At 38.1% G+C, this 13674-nt stretch overlaps 1 protein-coding gene across 1 annotated transcript; it reads left to right on the top strand.

Moving 5' to 3' along the window:
• Nucleotides 1-5401: 5401 nt before the first annotated feature.
• On the top strand, nt 5402-12463 carry LOC149847679 (autophagy-related protein 11-like). Its single transcript, XM_090009185.1, has 6 exons — nt 5402-5699; nt 6161-7127; nt 8615-10325; nt 11039-11259; nt 11573-11789; nt 11883-12463. The coding sequence occupies exons 2-6, from the start codon at nt 6184-6186 to the stop codon at nt 12300-12302; spliced, it is 3513 nt and encodes a 1170-aa protein (XP_089865311.1). The 5' UTR covers nt 5402-5699; nt 6161-6183; the 3' UTR covers nt 12303-12463.
• Nucleotides 12464-13674: the final 1211 nt, after the last annotated feature.

Raw genomic sequence — 13674 nt, 5'->3', positions numbered from 1 at the left:
CGTTTGTCTAATTGGACGCACCAGTTGCACCCTGTCATGTCCAATTACACCTTTTATAAAATGAAAGAGCGTGCTGCTTCGTCCCGCTGATCAAATGTGGTACAAGCCTCTGCACGGAGGTTTGTACCATGAGTCAAATGCGCTCTAAGGGGGGTGTTTGTTACACTCCACGAAACAGAAGGTCATACAAAATGGATGCCACACTAAACACCACCTCTCATAGGAAATTGCTTCCCCAGGGGTGAAGCCACCCTGCTTTCATATAAAACAAGGTGTTTCATATGAAAGTGGCTGAACCCCACTGCCTCTTTACCACAGGCCGATTGTTCCACCACCTATGAGAAAGAGGCCATCTTTCATATGGAAGAGGACCTGTTTCCCAAATGCCCCCTAAGGCTCTGTTTGGCAGGTGGAGTTGAGAGAGTATGCATTTGAAAAAATGAAAAAGCTATCAATTGTGTAATTAGAATTGTAATGAAAAACCTAAATCCTCAACTCTTATCTCAAATTTCAGTTCCCAAACAGTGCCAACTTGTTTTATAAAGCAACAGTAAATACTGAAAAGAGAACTCCATTTAGGGGAAGGATTTTTCACCTAATTACAAAAATATGCCTCACGTTTCTCAATTTCCTGATATGGGCCTTGGTTTTCCTGGAAACTGCCAAACAAAGGCCTTTGTTTATAATTGTGTATGAACTCAGTTTTTAAATCATCAATCAAATTACAAAAACAATCTTCATCATCAAATGTTTAAAATATTTACCTTTTTGGTTTTTTTTATGAGGACGAATGAGTATTTTTCAAAGAATCACATTTCCAAGATGATGGAAGCTGAGCTGAGGTCCCTGCTTGACAGTTTGACAATTTTTTGTTCTTCACTGTTAACATGTACATATGACACAGTTTTGACGATCCCTCTTCGTCAACTTTGTTTTTTTACAATATCCTAATAAAGATTTTCTCTTATTCTGAAAAAAAAAAAACAGTTTCCAAAAAATCTGTGGCCAAATTCTCCAAATTTCAAAAAAGTGTGGCTCATTTTTGGAATTAGAAACCAAAGGTTGGACTAAATGAATTTTTCTCTAATAAATCGCCCTCATCCTCCACCCATCATTATGATCTCATGAAGATAATAAACTGCAACTATAGAACTGTTTTAAACAAAATCGCTTTTTTTTTTTAGTTTCTCTATTCTGTCATCAATTTAGCTCCATTTAGCAGCAGCATTTTTTCCCTAATTCCAAATACGGGCTTCATGTTTCTGAAGTTTCTAATACGGGCCTCTATTTTACCAGAAACTGCCAAACTGAGGCATGCCTTGTTTAAAATAAGCAAATTACAAATAACCTTCATAATCAAATGTTTAAAATATTTACCTTTTTGCTTTTTTATGAGGATGAATGAATATTTTTCAATTTTAAAGGACAATATATGAAACAAAAAATTATCACATTCCAAGATGATGGATGTTGACCTAAGGCCCTTGCTTGACAGTTTCCAGAAAACCTGCAGCCCATTTTTTGAAAATTAAAAAAAATGTGACTTATTTTTTAAATTAAGGGTAAAAGGTTGGCCCCTAAATGTATTTTTTCTGTAATGAAAACCAATAGAACTGCCCTCATCCTTCACTCATCATCATGTTCCCATGAAGATGATAAACTGCAAAAATATAACGGTTTTAACCAAAATATTTTTTATTTTAAGTTTTTCTAGTCTGTCATCAATTTAGCTTCATGGCCCACTTATAGGAAGTTTTGTTTTTTAGATAGGCAAGCTGGGGTTAGGCAGAACCCCACCAGTTATACAAGGTACCATTGGGTTTTGAACTTGCAACATACCAAGACAAGGTGACGTGCAATGATAGCTCCTACCAAACAAGTTTTGAGGAAATGCTTCCTCGGAAGTTTGTAAGCCTAAATTTGGACCACACAAGTAGGTTCAGTTGAGTCACAAGCCATAGAATGGTCACGACAGACCGCATTCAGTTGCACTAATGTTTTGCTTATCCCCACTACCGCTATCCATGTGGTCAGTGCAGGGGTCCTGTGTCAAGCTGAAGGCTCAGGATCAAATCCCATTGGTGCGTAGGGTTGTCCTTGCATTATCGCGGTTGGGGCACTCAAGGCTGGGTGGTCGTGTCTTCAATTTGGAGTTTTGACCCGATTCTCAGTGAGGGTTCTTTTGTCATAAAAAAAAAGTTTTTGCTTGTCCCCATCAATACTTGTGTTTTTTTAAGTAAATACATAAACAAAGTATATATAGTGTGTATATGGTATGGACAGTACTGATTTTCAGTGTTCTAAGTTATGTTTTGAAAATCAGACCTTACTGATGTGTTTAACATATTTTATTTGCAAGGAATTGACTGTTGAATCATGTTTTTCTCATAAATAAAATACTATTTTATGAGCTTTGAAATTTATGAAAATTCTAGGTTGTTGAGTTTTGAAACCTTATAAAAACCTGCTCACATGTCTTACTTGAATGATTCAAAAGTCTATTTGACTAAACAAACTATATATCATCTAGTTCCCATCTCTAAGGTCAGATTAGGAAAAAAGAACCAAAACATAAAAAAAATGAAAAATCAAAATCATTCATTTCCTCCTATTTAGGTATGAGGAACCCTTCACTATGTATATATATATATATATATATGGGTAAATATTAGCTACTAATGGGGTAAGAAACTAAAGAGTAAAAATCACTTTTTTCTTCAAAGATTTCTAATTTTTTGTAGATCGTGTTCCAGATATGATCTACATGGTTTGTTTAGTAGGAAACTTGTTTTGAATCATGTGATTATGACAAGTAATTAGATTTTTAAAGGGGTTCAAAATTTATGGGCCCATAATGTGCTCAAATTTCATAACTTAAAATATACATCAGAAATGCATGATCCAAGGCTTGATCCTTAGCAAACAAACCATGTTGAACACATCTAGATCATGTGGTTAAATTGAGTTGATACAACTTGCACCTATTATTTATAGCTTATTAGTTTCCTACCTTCATTAGTAGCCATGCTGAACACATCTGGATTTATTTTTACTTGATAACAAAAACTCAGAGATGAGTAGATTTTGGATTGCACGCGCAAGATACAATGTATGTGCATTTGTGGCCTTCAATTTATTTTGTAGTGGCCGTGTGGCATGTGCAGTATGGTAGCTCTTCCTCACTCGGACCAAACAATCAACAAAACATGGCAACATCCTCCGACTGGCCATCCACCATTAGCCCATCACTGTCCTCCTATGCAGCGGCCTGAATGGCTTTCAAAATATAAAAAAAATGACAGAGGCCAATTGTAAAAAGAATGTGTTAGAATAACTATTTGATTTTTTAAAAAAAATATTAATATATTTTAATTTCTTGTTAGTTTATCTTTTGTTCATCGGATTAGTGCTTTAATTAATTGACTTTATAATGTTCCTTTTCGTTTTGTATAGGTTAAACTTTTTCTAACTATTTATTAAATATTTATGATATTTTTTTATAGATTTTTTGAAAGATTAACTAATTAATTGACTATTTATTTGTAGAATGTTTGTGTTCCTTTCTCACATCTTGGTGAATGCATTTCAAGATCGAAACTTGAGCTTGCTCACATTGCATTATCCAAAAAAACACTTATTCTGGTCTTTATATCAAAATAAAACTAAAATTTGAAGTTATTCAATAATTTTCTTTATTACTGAAAATATATGTTTTTAGTAATGAACAACCAAACAATTCACAAGATGAATAATAAAGAGGAAGATATTCACCTAGCTAGGTCTAAATTTGGCCTGACAATTGAATCCGTGTCTAGGTAGGTTCAGTCATGTATGTCCCCCAAGTTGATCCGAGTTTCTAAATCAAGCACATAAGCTAACATCCTAATACAACAAACACACATCGTTGTTGTTAAACTTAAACCATATCAGATATGAGAAAAAATAACTTTCCAAAGGCAGGACACATTAATGAACAAGGATTCTTCTGATTCCAAGAAAAAAAATGCCAAGCAGTATCAATGAGAGGCGTTGGCCTCTCAACTATATACACATTGGATAACTAGATAACCCATCGACTTCATGTCAAATGACAATTAAGTTCATAATTTAAAAAACGCCATATATTCATATTATTAAATAAGTACCTAATAAAAGGAAAAAAAAAAGATATATGTTGGGCACCATGTAAATTTATAATTACCTTAAAAGCCATGGAAAAGTTAAATTTATTTTTCTTTCCAAACTTTGATCCCCTCAAAAAAATTTCTTCATATTTCTTTAAGAGATTCAGAGGCATTCTAATTTAGCCAACAAGGATGCAATGACCTGCACTTGTGCACATAGGAATGTCAATAGTTTGGATTTGGATCCATATCCAATTGATTAGATCTGGTAGAGTAATCTAATTGTCAAATAGGATTCATTGCATTCATATCAGAAATTGGATGCAAATCAGAAACTAAAGTGGTAGATTTACCTATATCTCATTCAGTCTCGTTTGATAATGCTTGCATCCAAGACTAATTTGGATCCTGTTGGTTGTTTTGAATTTAGTATGGTTAGCTTGAATGGCTAATACTTAACAGGATCCAGATTCAACATTAGCATTTTTCATATGAACCTAAATCTGTTTAGGCTGGATTCAGTGATGTTCGCAATTGAACTGTGTACATTCAGACGAGTGCAAATGGATCAATTTAGAGTTTCTGTTTTTCTTCAACTTTATGCCTTGAGTGAGGCTTACGCCTGGTTGCCCCTCAAGGCTTACACCTCACTCATATGTTTCAAATACGCCTCACGCCTTTAAAAACCTTTGTTTGGAAATGGTCATTTTGCTTATACACCAGTCTCAAGTAGTTCCTGTTTTGTTTTTTTAACGGTCCTTTTATGAGGGCATAACTGTCATTTTATCTGTCCTTAACGGTTATGGCCAGCGAACCAAACTGATGTTAACCTGAGAGGTGTTTTTGCAAGTGTTAACAAAATGTCAGGGACGTTTTTGCCAAAATGTATAAGGGAGGGACCTTTTTGCAAATAACCAATAAGACAGGGACCAGTTTGCAAAAAACCCAAATATTTATTATATCTACGTTAATGAAATATAAAAATATATACCTGCCTGCCTATCAAAAAAGAGAAAAATATTAAATAAAAACAAAAAATAAAATATATCAGATCACGAAAATAACTTTCCAAGGCAAGAAAACAAAGTAATGAACAAGGATTCTCCTAATTCCCAAAAAAAAAAAAAAATCCCCAAGCGGTATCAAGAACTTCTTTGGAGACCATAGCTTGGTAATATTCATTCTATCAAAAAATAGCAGCTTGCCTTATCAAAAAAGACAAATTATTAAATAAAACACAAAAAATAATATAATATAACAAACCAAGTAAATCGAAATAAACTGCTGGTGCTGTTTCTCTTTCTCAAAACCTCTCCGGCTGAGGAGAGAGGTCTTCTGTTGTGGGTGACGAGGGGGGGTGCTTGTTGCAGAAGCTTCTCTCTCTCTCTCTCTGCCTTGTTCAATTCAACCTCCAGCCAATAAATAAACAGTAAATGATTAAAATAATAAGAAGGAAGGGGAGAAGAAGAAAAATAGTTGCTGTAGGGGTTGAAATTCTGGTTTTGCACAAGGTGGGCAGCGATCAATTGATCGTCCCATCTTCGAGGTTATGCGAATGAGCGTTGGTTGATTCGGGTATGTTGTTTTCTTTCGGAATCCGATTCATGGTATTCTTTTGTTGGTGATAGTCTCTTTTTTCTTTCTTTATTTTGTTGCGATTTTTTTTGTTATTTTGGTTTTTCTTTGATGATGGGTGTGGGTTTCTTTCTGTGTTACCATAAGAGGTTGATAGGAATTTTGAGGCAACGAGTAAATTGGGGTGTTTATAATGATGGGTTTCTCTTATATGGCCGAAATTCGTTAGATGAGAAGGTAGCTCTTTGAATTGGGCAACCTGTTCCTGCAGAAATTCTGTTCAATATCTTTGTTTTTTTCATATCAGGCACGTAATGAGCGATTAGTGATTGATGGGTATTCGGAGTGATGGAAATACTGTTTGCTCTTTTCCTCGTTTCTTATGTTGGGGAATGGGTTTGGGTATAATTTATTTGTGGATTGTGTATTTAGATGATTTCTGATTGAAGGTTCTTGTTCAGGGGCTTTCCGTGTAGTAGTGACGATGAGTTCTGTGGGCAGCGAGTATGTGGGTGGTGGTGGGAAATTGGTGGTTTATGTTGCAGAAAATGGGCGCAGTTTCGAAGTCGATTGCGACGAAGGAATGTCTGTTGCAGCAGTGCAGAGTTGCTTGGAGCTGCTCTCTGGAATTCCACTTAACGTGCAGCTTCTTCTGTGCGGGGACATGAAGCTCGAGCCTAATCGGCCTCTCTCGTATTACAAGCTCCCTTGCGAAGGGCGCGAGTTGTTTCTATATAACCGCGCTAGATTAGTCCCTGACTGCCCCCTACCCGTCCCTGAGCTGATTGAGATACCTGAGATTCTAGAACCTCCATTGCCTTCACCTTCACGGAACCCACATCCTTTGGACGATGCACCGGACCCTGCCCTAAAGGCTTTGTCTTCCTATGAAGGACAGTTTCGTTACCATTTTCAGAGGGGGCACGGTGTCTATGGATCGACTCAAGCTAAATTTGAGATTTGCAGGCGGCTTTTGAGAGAGCAAAAGGTGCAAGAGAAGGCATTGGATACTGCTGGAGGGAATATGGATCACTATTATCAGATGATTAATCAAATGTACATGGATTTCACAAAGTGTTTATCCCAACAGCATCGGTATCACTTGGATCTTTTGGCGAACTTGGATAAGGACATCGAGAAGCTGAGGTCATGTAAACTGCATCCAGCTCTTCAGACTAATTCACGCAAGTCCCTGCTGGATTTCATCAAAGAGGAAGGCCTGCGTAAGTCTGCTGAGAATTGCACAGGATCCCACAGGCAGTTTGAATCAAAGGTTTCTCAGCTCAAGGCAATGTATTCTGAACTAAAATGCAGAGTTGAAGATCTGTTAATAAATAAATCATCTGTTTGCATAAGGGAGGCGGAGCACATGATTAAAGACCATCAGCATTATCTTGATGAGCAGACCAGTATAATGCAATCTCTGAGGTTTGTTTTCTTTCAACCAGATTTTGTTCTGCGAATGCAGTATATCCAGATCATATTTAATTTTTATTCGGTGACTAAGATCATCATGCTAGGAGTTGCTTACTATTGTTTTATTTGGTTGACACACATCTGTTTGAAATCATAGTTCACTTCCCTGTAGACTAGAAGTTGTGATTACTCTTTTTGGTCCTGTTAAAAAAAATTACAATGTTCTCTTGAAGAATTGTGAAGCAATCTTGGGATGGCACCAAAACTTCTAGTGATGGATTAAACATATCACTTCAGTTCGAATGATTTTTTTCTGTCTAATGAAGTGAACCAGTTTCTCAGTATATCTGCTAATAGGATACTGAAATATATATATATATATATATATATATATATATATATATATATATATATATATATATATATATATAAACAATGAAAATCTTGGTTGTAGTATATGACCTATGTCACAGGGATTCGGCTAGCAGGGTGCCGCACCCGCGTCGACGCGACTCGACGCGGGTGCGGCCAACCCGACCCTGGGTGCGTTGACCGCACCCAGGGTCATTTTTGTCCATTTTTTGGATTTTTTTTTTAAAAAAATTTGCCCTATGAAATGGGCTGCGGGACCCGCGCCGGGCGGAGCCCCCGGACCCCCCTTCCTGCAAGGGAAAAAACAATGACCATAAAATACACCCTTGAAGTTTAAAAATGACTTGGCGGTTCCATGCATTAATGGACACCAGTAGCTATTTTTGCAATTTTGTGTAAAAATAAGTTACACACTTATTAGCTGTGCATTCAAAATGCACAATTATTAATATGTTTTCCTAATAAAAATTACTAAAATGTCCATAATTGTGACAATTAATACACCTAATCACCATATCAATTTTTAAATTTGTTAGGGGCATAAAATTGTGGTGAACGTGCTAACATGCATAAATGTCATGGACCTTAACAGCTACCAGCCTACCATACATTCATACATATACACTATACATGATATATATATATATATATATATATATATATATATATATATATATATATATTTACATTTTTGCCCCTGCCTCACCCCCGCACCCGGGTTTTTTGGAAGTGCCGAATCCCCGCACCCGCACCCGCACCCATGTGACATAGTATATGACTTTACTGGTTTATGGTGTTGGAAATGCTGTAAACTGGTGGGATTAATTCTGGTAGGCTGGGACATCACATCTCTCTCTGTTCTCCAGCTTTGTAATGGATGGAAACCTGATGGATGCCCCTCACAGTAATAAGAGAGCGGGAAGGGCTGTGCCGTGCGATATGGTTTGGTCAATTTTCAGCACCCTTCCCAATTTCTGAAACTATTATGGTGCAAGCAATAGCACAGACAATTACAGTGTTTGGTCAATTTTCAAAGCAATTTGTATTTGCTCCATTTGCTTTACACAGCACATCTCAGCTTTAGTCATAGTCATGAGGAGGCTCTAAAACTGACTTGTCTGCTGCAGCAAGGATGTCAATACGGTAAAGAAACTTGTGGATGACTGTGTGAGGTGCCAGTTATCTTCATCAATTCGTCCTCATGATGCAGTTTCAGCCCTTGGTCCAATGTATGATGTCCATCACAAGAGTCACATCCCCAAGATGCAGGCATGTGATTGTGCTATTGGCAAGCTGCTTGAATTTTGTAGGATTAAAAAAAATGACATGAACTTATTTGTACATGCTAGTATGCAAAAAATAGCATCAGTTCAATCATCCATCAGGGACATCCGTTTACAACTTCCAGCTTTCAAGGAAGCAATGGGCCGCCAGGATGAACTCTTTGGTGATCTCAAAATGGTACGTAGGATTGGACCTGCCTACAGGGCATGCCTTGCTGAGATAATCAGGAGGAAGGCTTGGATGAAACTGTATATGGGACTGGCTGGACAGTTAGCAGAAAGACTGGCAAGGAAAAGGGAGGTTGAAGTTAGAGGAAGGGAGGAGTTTTTAAATTCACATAGTCCATACATCCCTCGTGATATACTGGCATTGATGGGGCTCTTTGACTCTCCTAGTCAATGTGATGTTAACATAGTTCCCTTTGATGCAAACTTGCTTGAGATTGATATAGCAGATATAGATCGTTATGCACCTGAATATGTCTGTGTGTTATCATTAAAAATGGAGAAGAATGCTGTGGCAAGGGGTTCATTTTCCACTTTGCATTCCAGTTGTTACTCAGGGCAGGTTGGTGAAAGCTCTGAAGGCTTATTTCAGAAAAATGAAACGGAAGAGCTCCTGGAGGACTGTGACTCTGTTGAGATTGCTGGAACAAGCAAAATAGAAGTTGAAAATGCATGGCTCAAAGCAGAACTAGCTTCAGCAATAGCTTTAGTTTGCTCTTTTGGCCCTGACATGGATTTTGAATCCCTGGATGATAGTAAGATAGGTACTATGCTGAAGACGACTGCAGAAAAAACTGCAGAAGCTTTGCATCTGAAGGATGAATATTGCAAACATCTCCAGGAAATGGTAAAGGTGAAACAGATGCAGTGCATCTCTTATGAAAAACGTATTCAGGAACTTGAACAGAGGTTATCTGAACAGTATCTCCAGGTGCATCCAGTACCTGATGGAAAAAATATATCTGAGAATTCACTTTCATCATTGAAGAATGACAATTATGTTTCTAATCTATCAGCGGATGCAGCAGGACCAGCTCCCGGTATTTCTCCTGACCCTATGGATGAGGTCTCTTGTATCTCAGCTTCATTAGACACCAAGGAAGAGCATTTTCCTGGAAAAATCTCTAAGCTTCAAGAGGGTATGGATGAGAATATGACGGATCTTCCAGCCATGCCACAACTGAGTGCAGATTCTGTGCCTTGTTCATTGGATTCATCAATGCTAGATACACGTCGAATTGAACCTGTAACTGGTGACAAAGATGGATTAGACAATGCAACAAAGCAGTTGGGGGAGGAAACAACAGGTACCACAATTGCAAGCATAGAAAATCCCCTTGACACCATTTCCCAGGGATTTGATGCTACTGATCATTCTGATGGAGCTTCCAAAGTGGAGGACATACTCATTTCAAAGATGCAAAATGCTCTAGCGGAGAAATCAAGTGAATGCAGTGAGACTGAATCAAAACTTAGTTCTGCTTCGGAAGAAGTGAATGCACTCAGAAGAGAACTTGAAATTAGTTTAAAGCTCCTGGATGAATCTCAGGTATCTTGTTTGAAAAAACTTTTATATACTTGCAATTCTTGGTATTGATATTTTATTCTTCTTTTTTCTACTTTGCATTTGAATACTTCATGTCTTTCGAGGTGTTCCAGAAAGTCGATCTATTTAGTTTTTTTCCAATTATGAGTAGATTTGATGTTCAAACAAAACATCACACATTTTGTTTTAGTTTTGGAAGTGCTAAACCACTGGCAGTGTGCTATTACTGCTTGCAGTTGTTGTTGTAGACATGTCAGGTCTGCTTACATTGTTATATTTATCATACTCATCAACAATAGTTCTTTATTTCATGAGATGATATACATCTATGTCTTCAGTATTCTTAAAAGTGCATTCTACCTTCTTTTTTTAAGAGTTTTTCTGCCTGCTTCTACTTCATGCCATGGAAAGCACAAGAATACATAGAATAACATGGGGAATCACATAGGTTCAGTTAGGGGGATTTGATATGGCAAACAAGGATGGCAAATGGAAAACCTGGTTCTTGAAGGCCACTGTATTTGTTGCCTGAGGCATTATTGTATTGGTCTGCCATGTTTCTTGCACCAAAATATCGGGATGTATGCATATCATGTTGATGTACATCTTCTGATGCATGATTGTACATGTCGTTCTGCCCTTGTTCTTGATGTTACGTACATTGATATGATAATGTTTCTTTGGTACATAAGTTGTCCTTGTTTTTGTTGAAACAGATGAATTGTGCACATTTGGAAAATTGCTTGCATGAGGCAAGGGAAGAAGCACATACTAATCTGTGTGCAGCTGATAGACGGGCTTCTGAATATAATGCGTTGCGTGCTTCTGCTGTCAAGATACGTGGTCTATTTGAGAGGCTTCAAACCTGTGTCAATGCTTCTGCTGGGGTAGCTGGTTTTGCTGAATCATTGCGGTCCCTGGCTCTTTCTTTGGGAAGGTAATTCTATTAGTTTTGGTTCTATCAGCTGGGAAGATACTTTGTGGATAATATATTAGCTGGTTTTCTTTCTCTTTTTAAAGCTATTAATTTCTGTTCTCTTTTCCACCTATTATTTTAATACTGCATACACGTCAAACATCTAAGCATCTTTACCTATCTTAAACCTCCTCCAGTTTGAGAAACTGAGTTCCATCTTGCATCATCACAAGAGGAGCTTTTGCATTTTTATGCAATGGTGTTTATGGTGAAACTTGTGCAATTATATTCTCTTAATGGTTATTCTTTTTTTCTTTTTTCTGCTTTATTTCAGCTCTGTCAACGATAGAGAGGATGATGATGTTGGTGCAGACATTCGTGCCTGTATTCGAGTGCTTGCTGACAAAGTGGGATACCTGTCTCGTATCCGCTCTGAGCTCCAAGATCGGTGTTCAAGAGCAGAAGCTGCAGAAGGACATCTCTCGAAGGAATTGGAAGGGAAGAATGAATTGGTTAAAACTTTATATGTGAAACTAAAGCTTGAGAAACAGGTTAGTTTTTGTCCTGCTTGTTGAGATGATACTTTTGCTAGCCGTTTCCATGAACTAAAAAATAGTCTTGTTGGCAATTTTCATTTGTAACAGGCAAACAAGGATAAAATTTCTTTTGGCTGCTTGGAAGTCCACGAGATTGCTGCTTTTGTTCTCAATTCAGGAGGGCTCTATGAAGCAATTAACAGAAACTGCTCTAATTATTTCCTCTCATCAGAATCAGTTGCCCTGTTTCTGGAAAATCTGCCAACTAAACCCATTTACGTAATTGGGCAGATCGTGCACATTGAACACAAGGTAGTAAGAGCCGCAATTTCTTTTGGAACCGAAGAAACAAAAACAGATCGGTTTGATGATACTGGTAATCGAAACATTTCCACGGTAGACAAGTTGTCATGTATTGGTGTAGGACCGACAAACTCCATCACTAATCCTTGCAACCTTCCAATTGGCAGTGAGTATTTTGTTGTGACAGTGGCCATGTTACCTGATGCTATTCAAACTTCTTCCTAGATACTGCTGATATCCTACCAATCAAGCCATTGGAGGTGTATATAGACGCTGGTGCGGACCTTCTCTTTGTACAGTTACAGTTCTCAGTTTTGTCTTGTTGCTTTTGTACAACCACCCCATGTAAATTATTTGTGAATGGTTTTCTATAGACTATTTTCAAAGTCCTCCAGAATAGAGTTTCTCATACTTTTTTTTGTGCTTGTGCTCAAAGGCCATAGCCATGCAAATTGCAATGTGGCATGGCTAGGCTAACCGTGTATAAAGTGGAGATAGCAAGGTTGCGGCGATTTTTCAAGCCACTTTCCCTGAGGAAGGCAGCAGATCCAGTACTTGGGGCTGAGTACTTAACAAGGGATTCGGTCCCAGTGGCGAGCTGGTGTCCCTGAATGGGATTGGTGGCCAGTTAAAAGAAGGGACACACACCGTCTTAAGGCCTCAGGATGCATGGCGAATCTAGCGGGCTGAGTACCGAGTACTTTGTATAGAAGTCAGCCCGAGTACTGCATCTTTTTTTAAAGAGAGCCCGAATACTATATCAGGCCTCTCTTGTTTGTGTCTGCCAGTGGGGCCTGTAGAAAAAAGCATGGTTTTTCTGCCTCTGTCGAAACCCAACCTTTTCCACGATGCTGGTTGTTGTTTGTTCATTGTTGTTGTTGCTGTTGTCTTTAGTACCATTCTACTATTATTGTTACTAGAAATGTGCTGGAGCGGTGCACCAAACTATATATATATATAGATAGATAGAGATATAGAGAGAGAGAGAGATGAAAACAAGGAAACACCCCAAAGTAAAGCTACCCATCCCCTGCCTAGAAACTATAATGAAGACAAGGAGGACCCCATCACAAGCCCCCCTCCCAGCCCAAACCAAATGTGGCCAGGTTATATGACCCTTGCATAATCTATACCTACCCATCAAAACCTCACTTTCTAACCCTTATCCAGAAAGACACCCTACTAGATGGCCCGACACCACCCCATCCAAACCCTAGTATGACCCCAACCAACCCTCCTTGTGCAGGGGCTTCATAGCTTGAGTTCAGTTCAAATCAAGCATGAAGACCCAAGCTCAAGTTTTGATAAGCTCAATGAAGATTTTCTTAAAAAAAACTTAATATATTGTTGGAGATGAATCACACAAAGTCCTAACTGTTAGGTGCAAGAAGGGAGGGGAGAGAAAATTCCAAGAAGAAACGTGGGGTGTTTTTCCTTTTTGGAAAAAATTTGGTTTTGATGGTGTGGAATAGTCCCATATTGATGGTGTTTGAGTTTGTTGTGGACTTTATAACTCATATGTAAACTCTTACACTTGTTCCTAAGAACAAGGGGTTGGGATGACTACCACACACATGCGCGCGAGCCCGCCCGCCGT

This window comes from Nuphar pumila, chromosome 1 (assembly GCF_984573655.1).
Source record: "Nuphar pumila chromosome 1, dmNupPumi1.hap1.1, whole genome shotgun sequence".
Classification (NCBI taxonomy): Eukaryota; Viridiplantae; Streptophyta; class Magnoliopsida; order Nymphaeales; family Nymphaeaceae; genus Nuphar; species Nuphar pumila.
The sequence above is the reverse complement of the archived record's forward strand: the minus strand, read 5'-3'. Positions and strand labels throughout refer to the sequence as shown.

Coding starts and splice junctions, on each gene's coding strand:
- LOC149847679 (XM_090009185.1), top strand. CDS start 6,184: ATGAGTTCTGTGGGCAGCGAGTATGTGGGTGGTGGTGGGAAATTGGTG. Junction 11,260..11,572: donor CTGGCTCTTTCTTTGGGAAG/GTAATTCTATTA, acceptor GCTTTATTTCAG/CTCTGTCAACGATAGAGAGG. Junction 11,790..11,882: donor AACTAAAGCTTGAGAAACAG/GTTAGTTTTTGT, acceptor CATTTGTAACAG/GCAAACAAGGATAAAATTTC.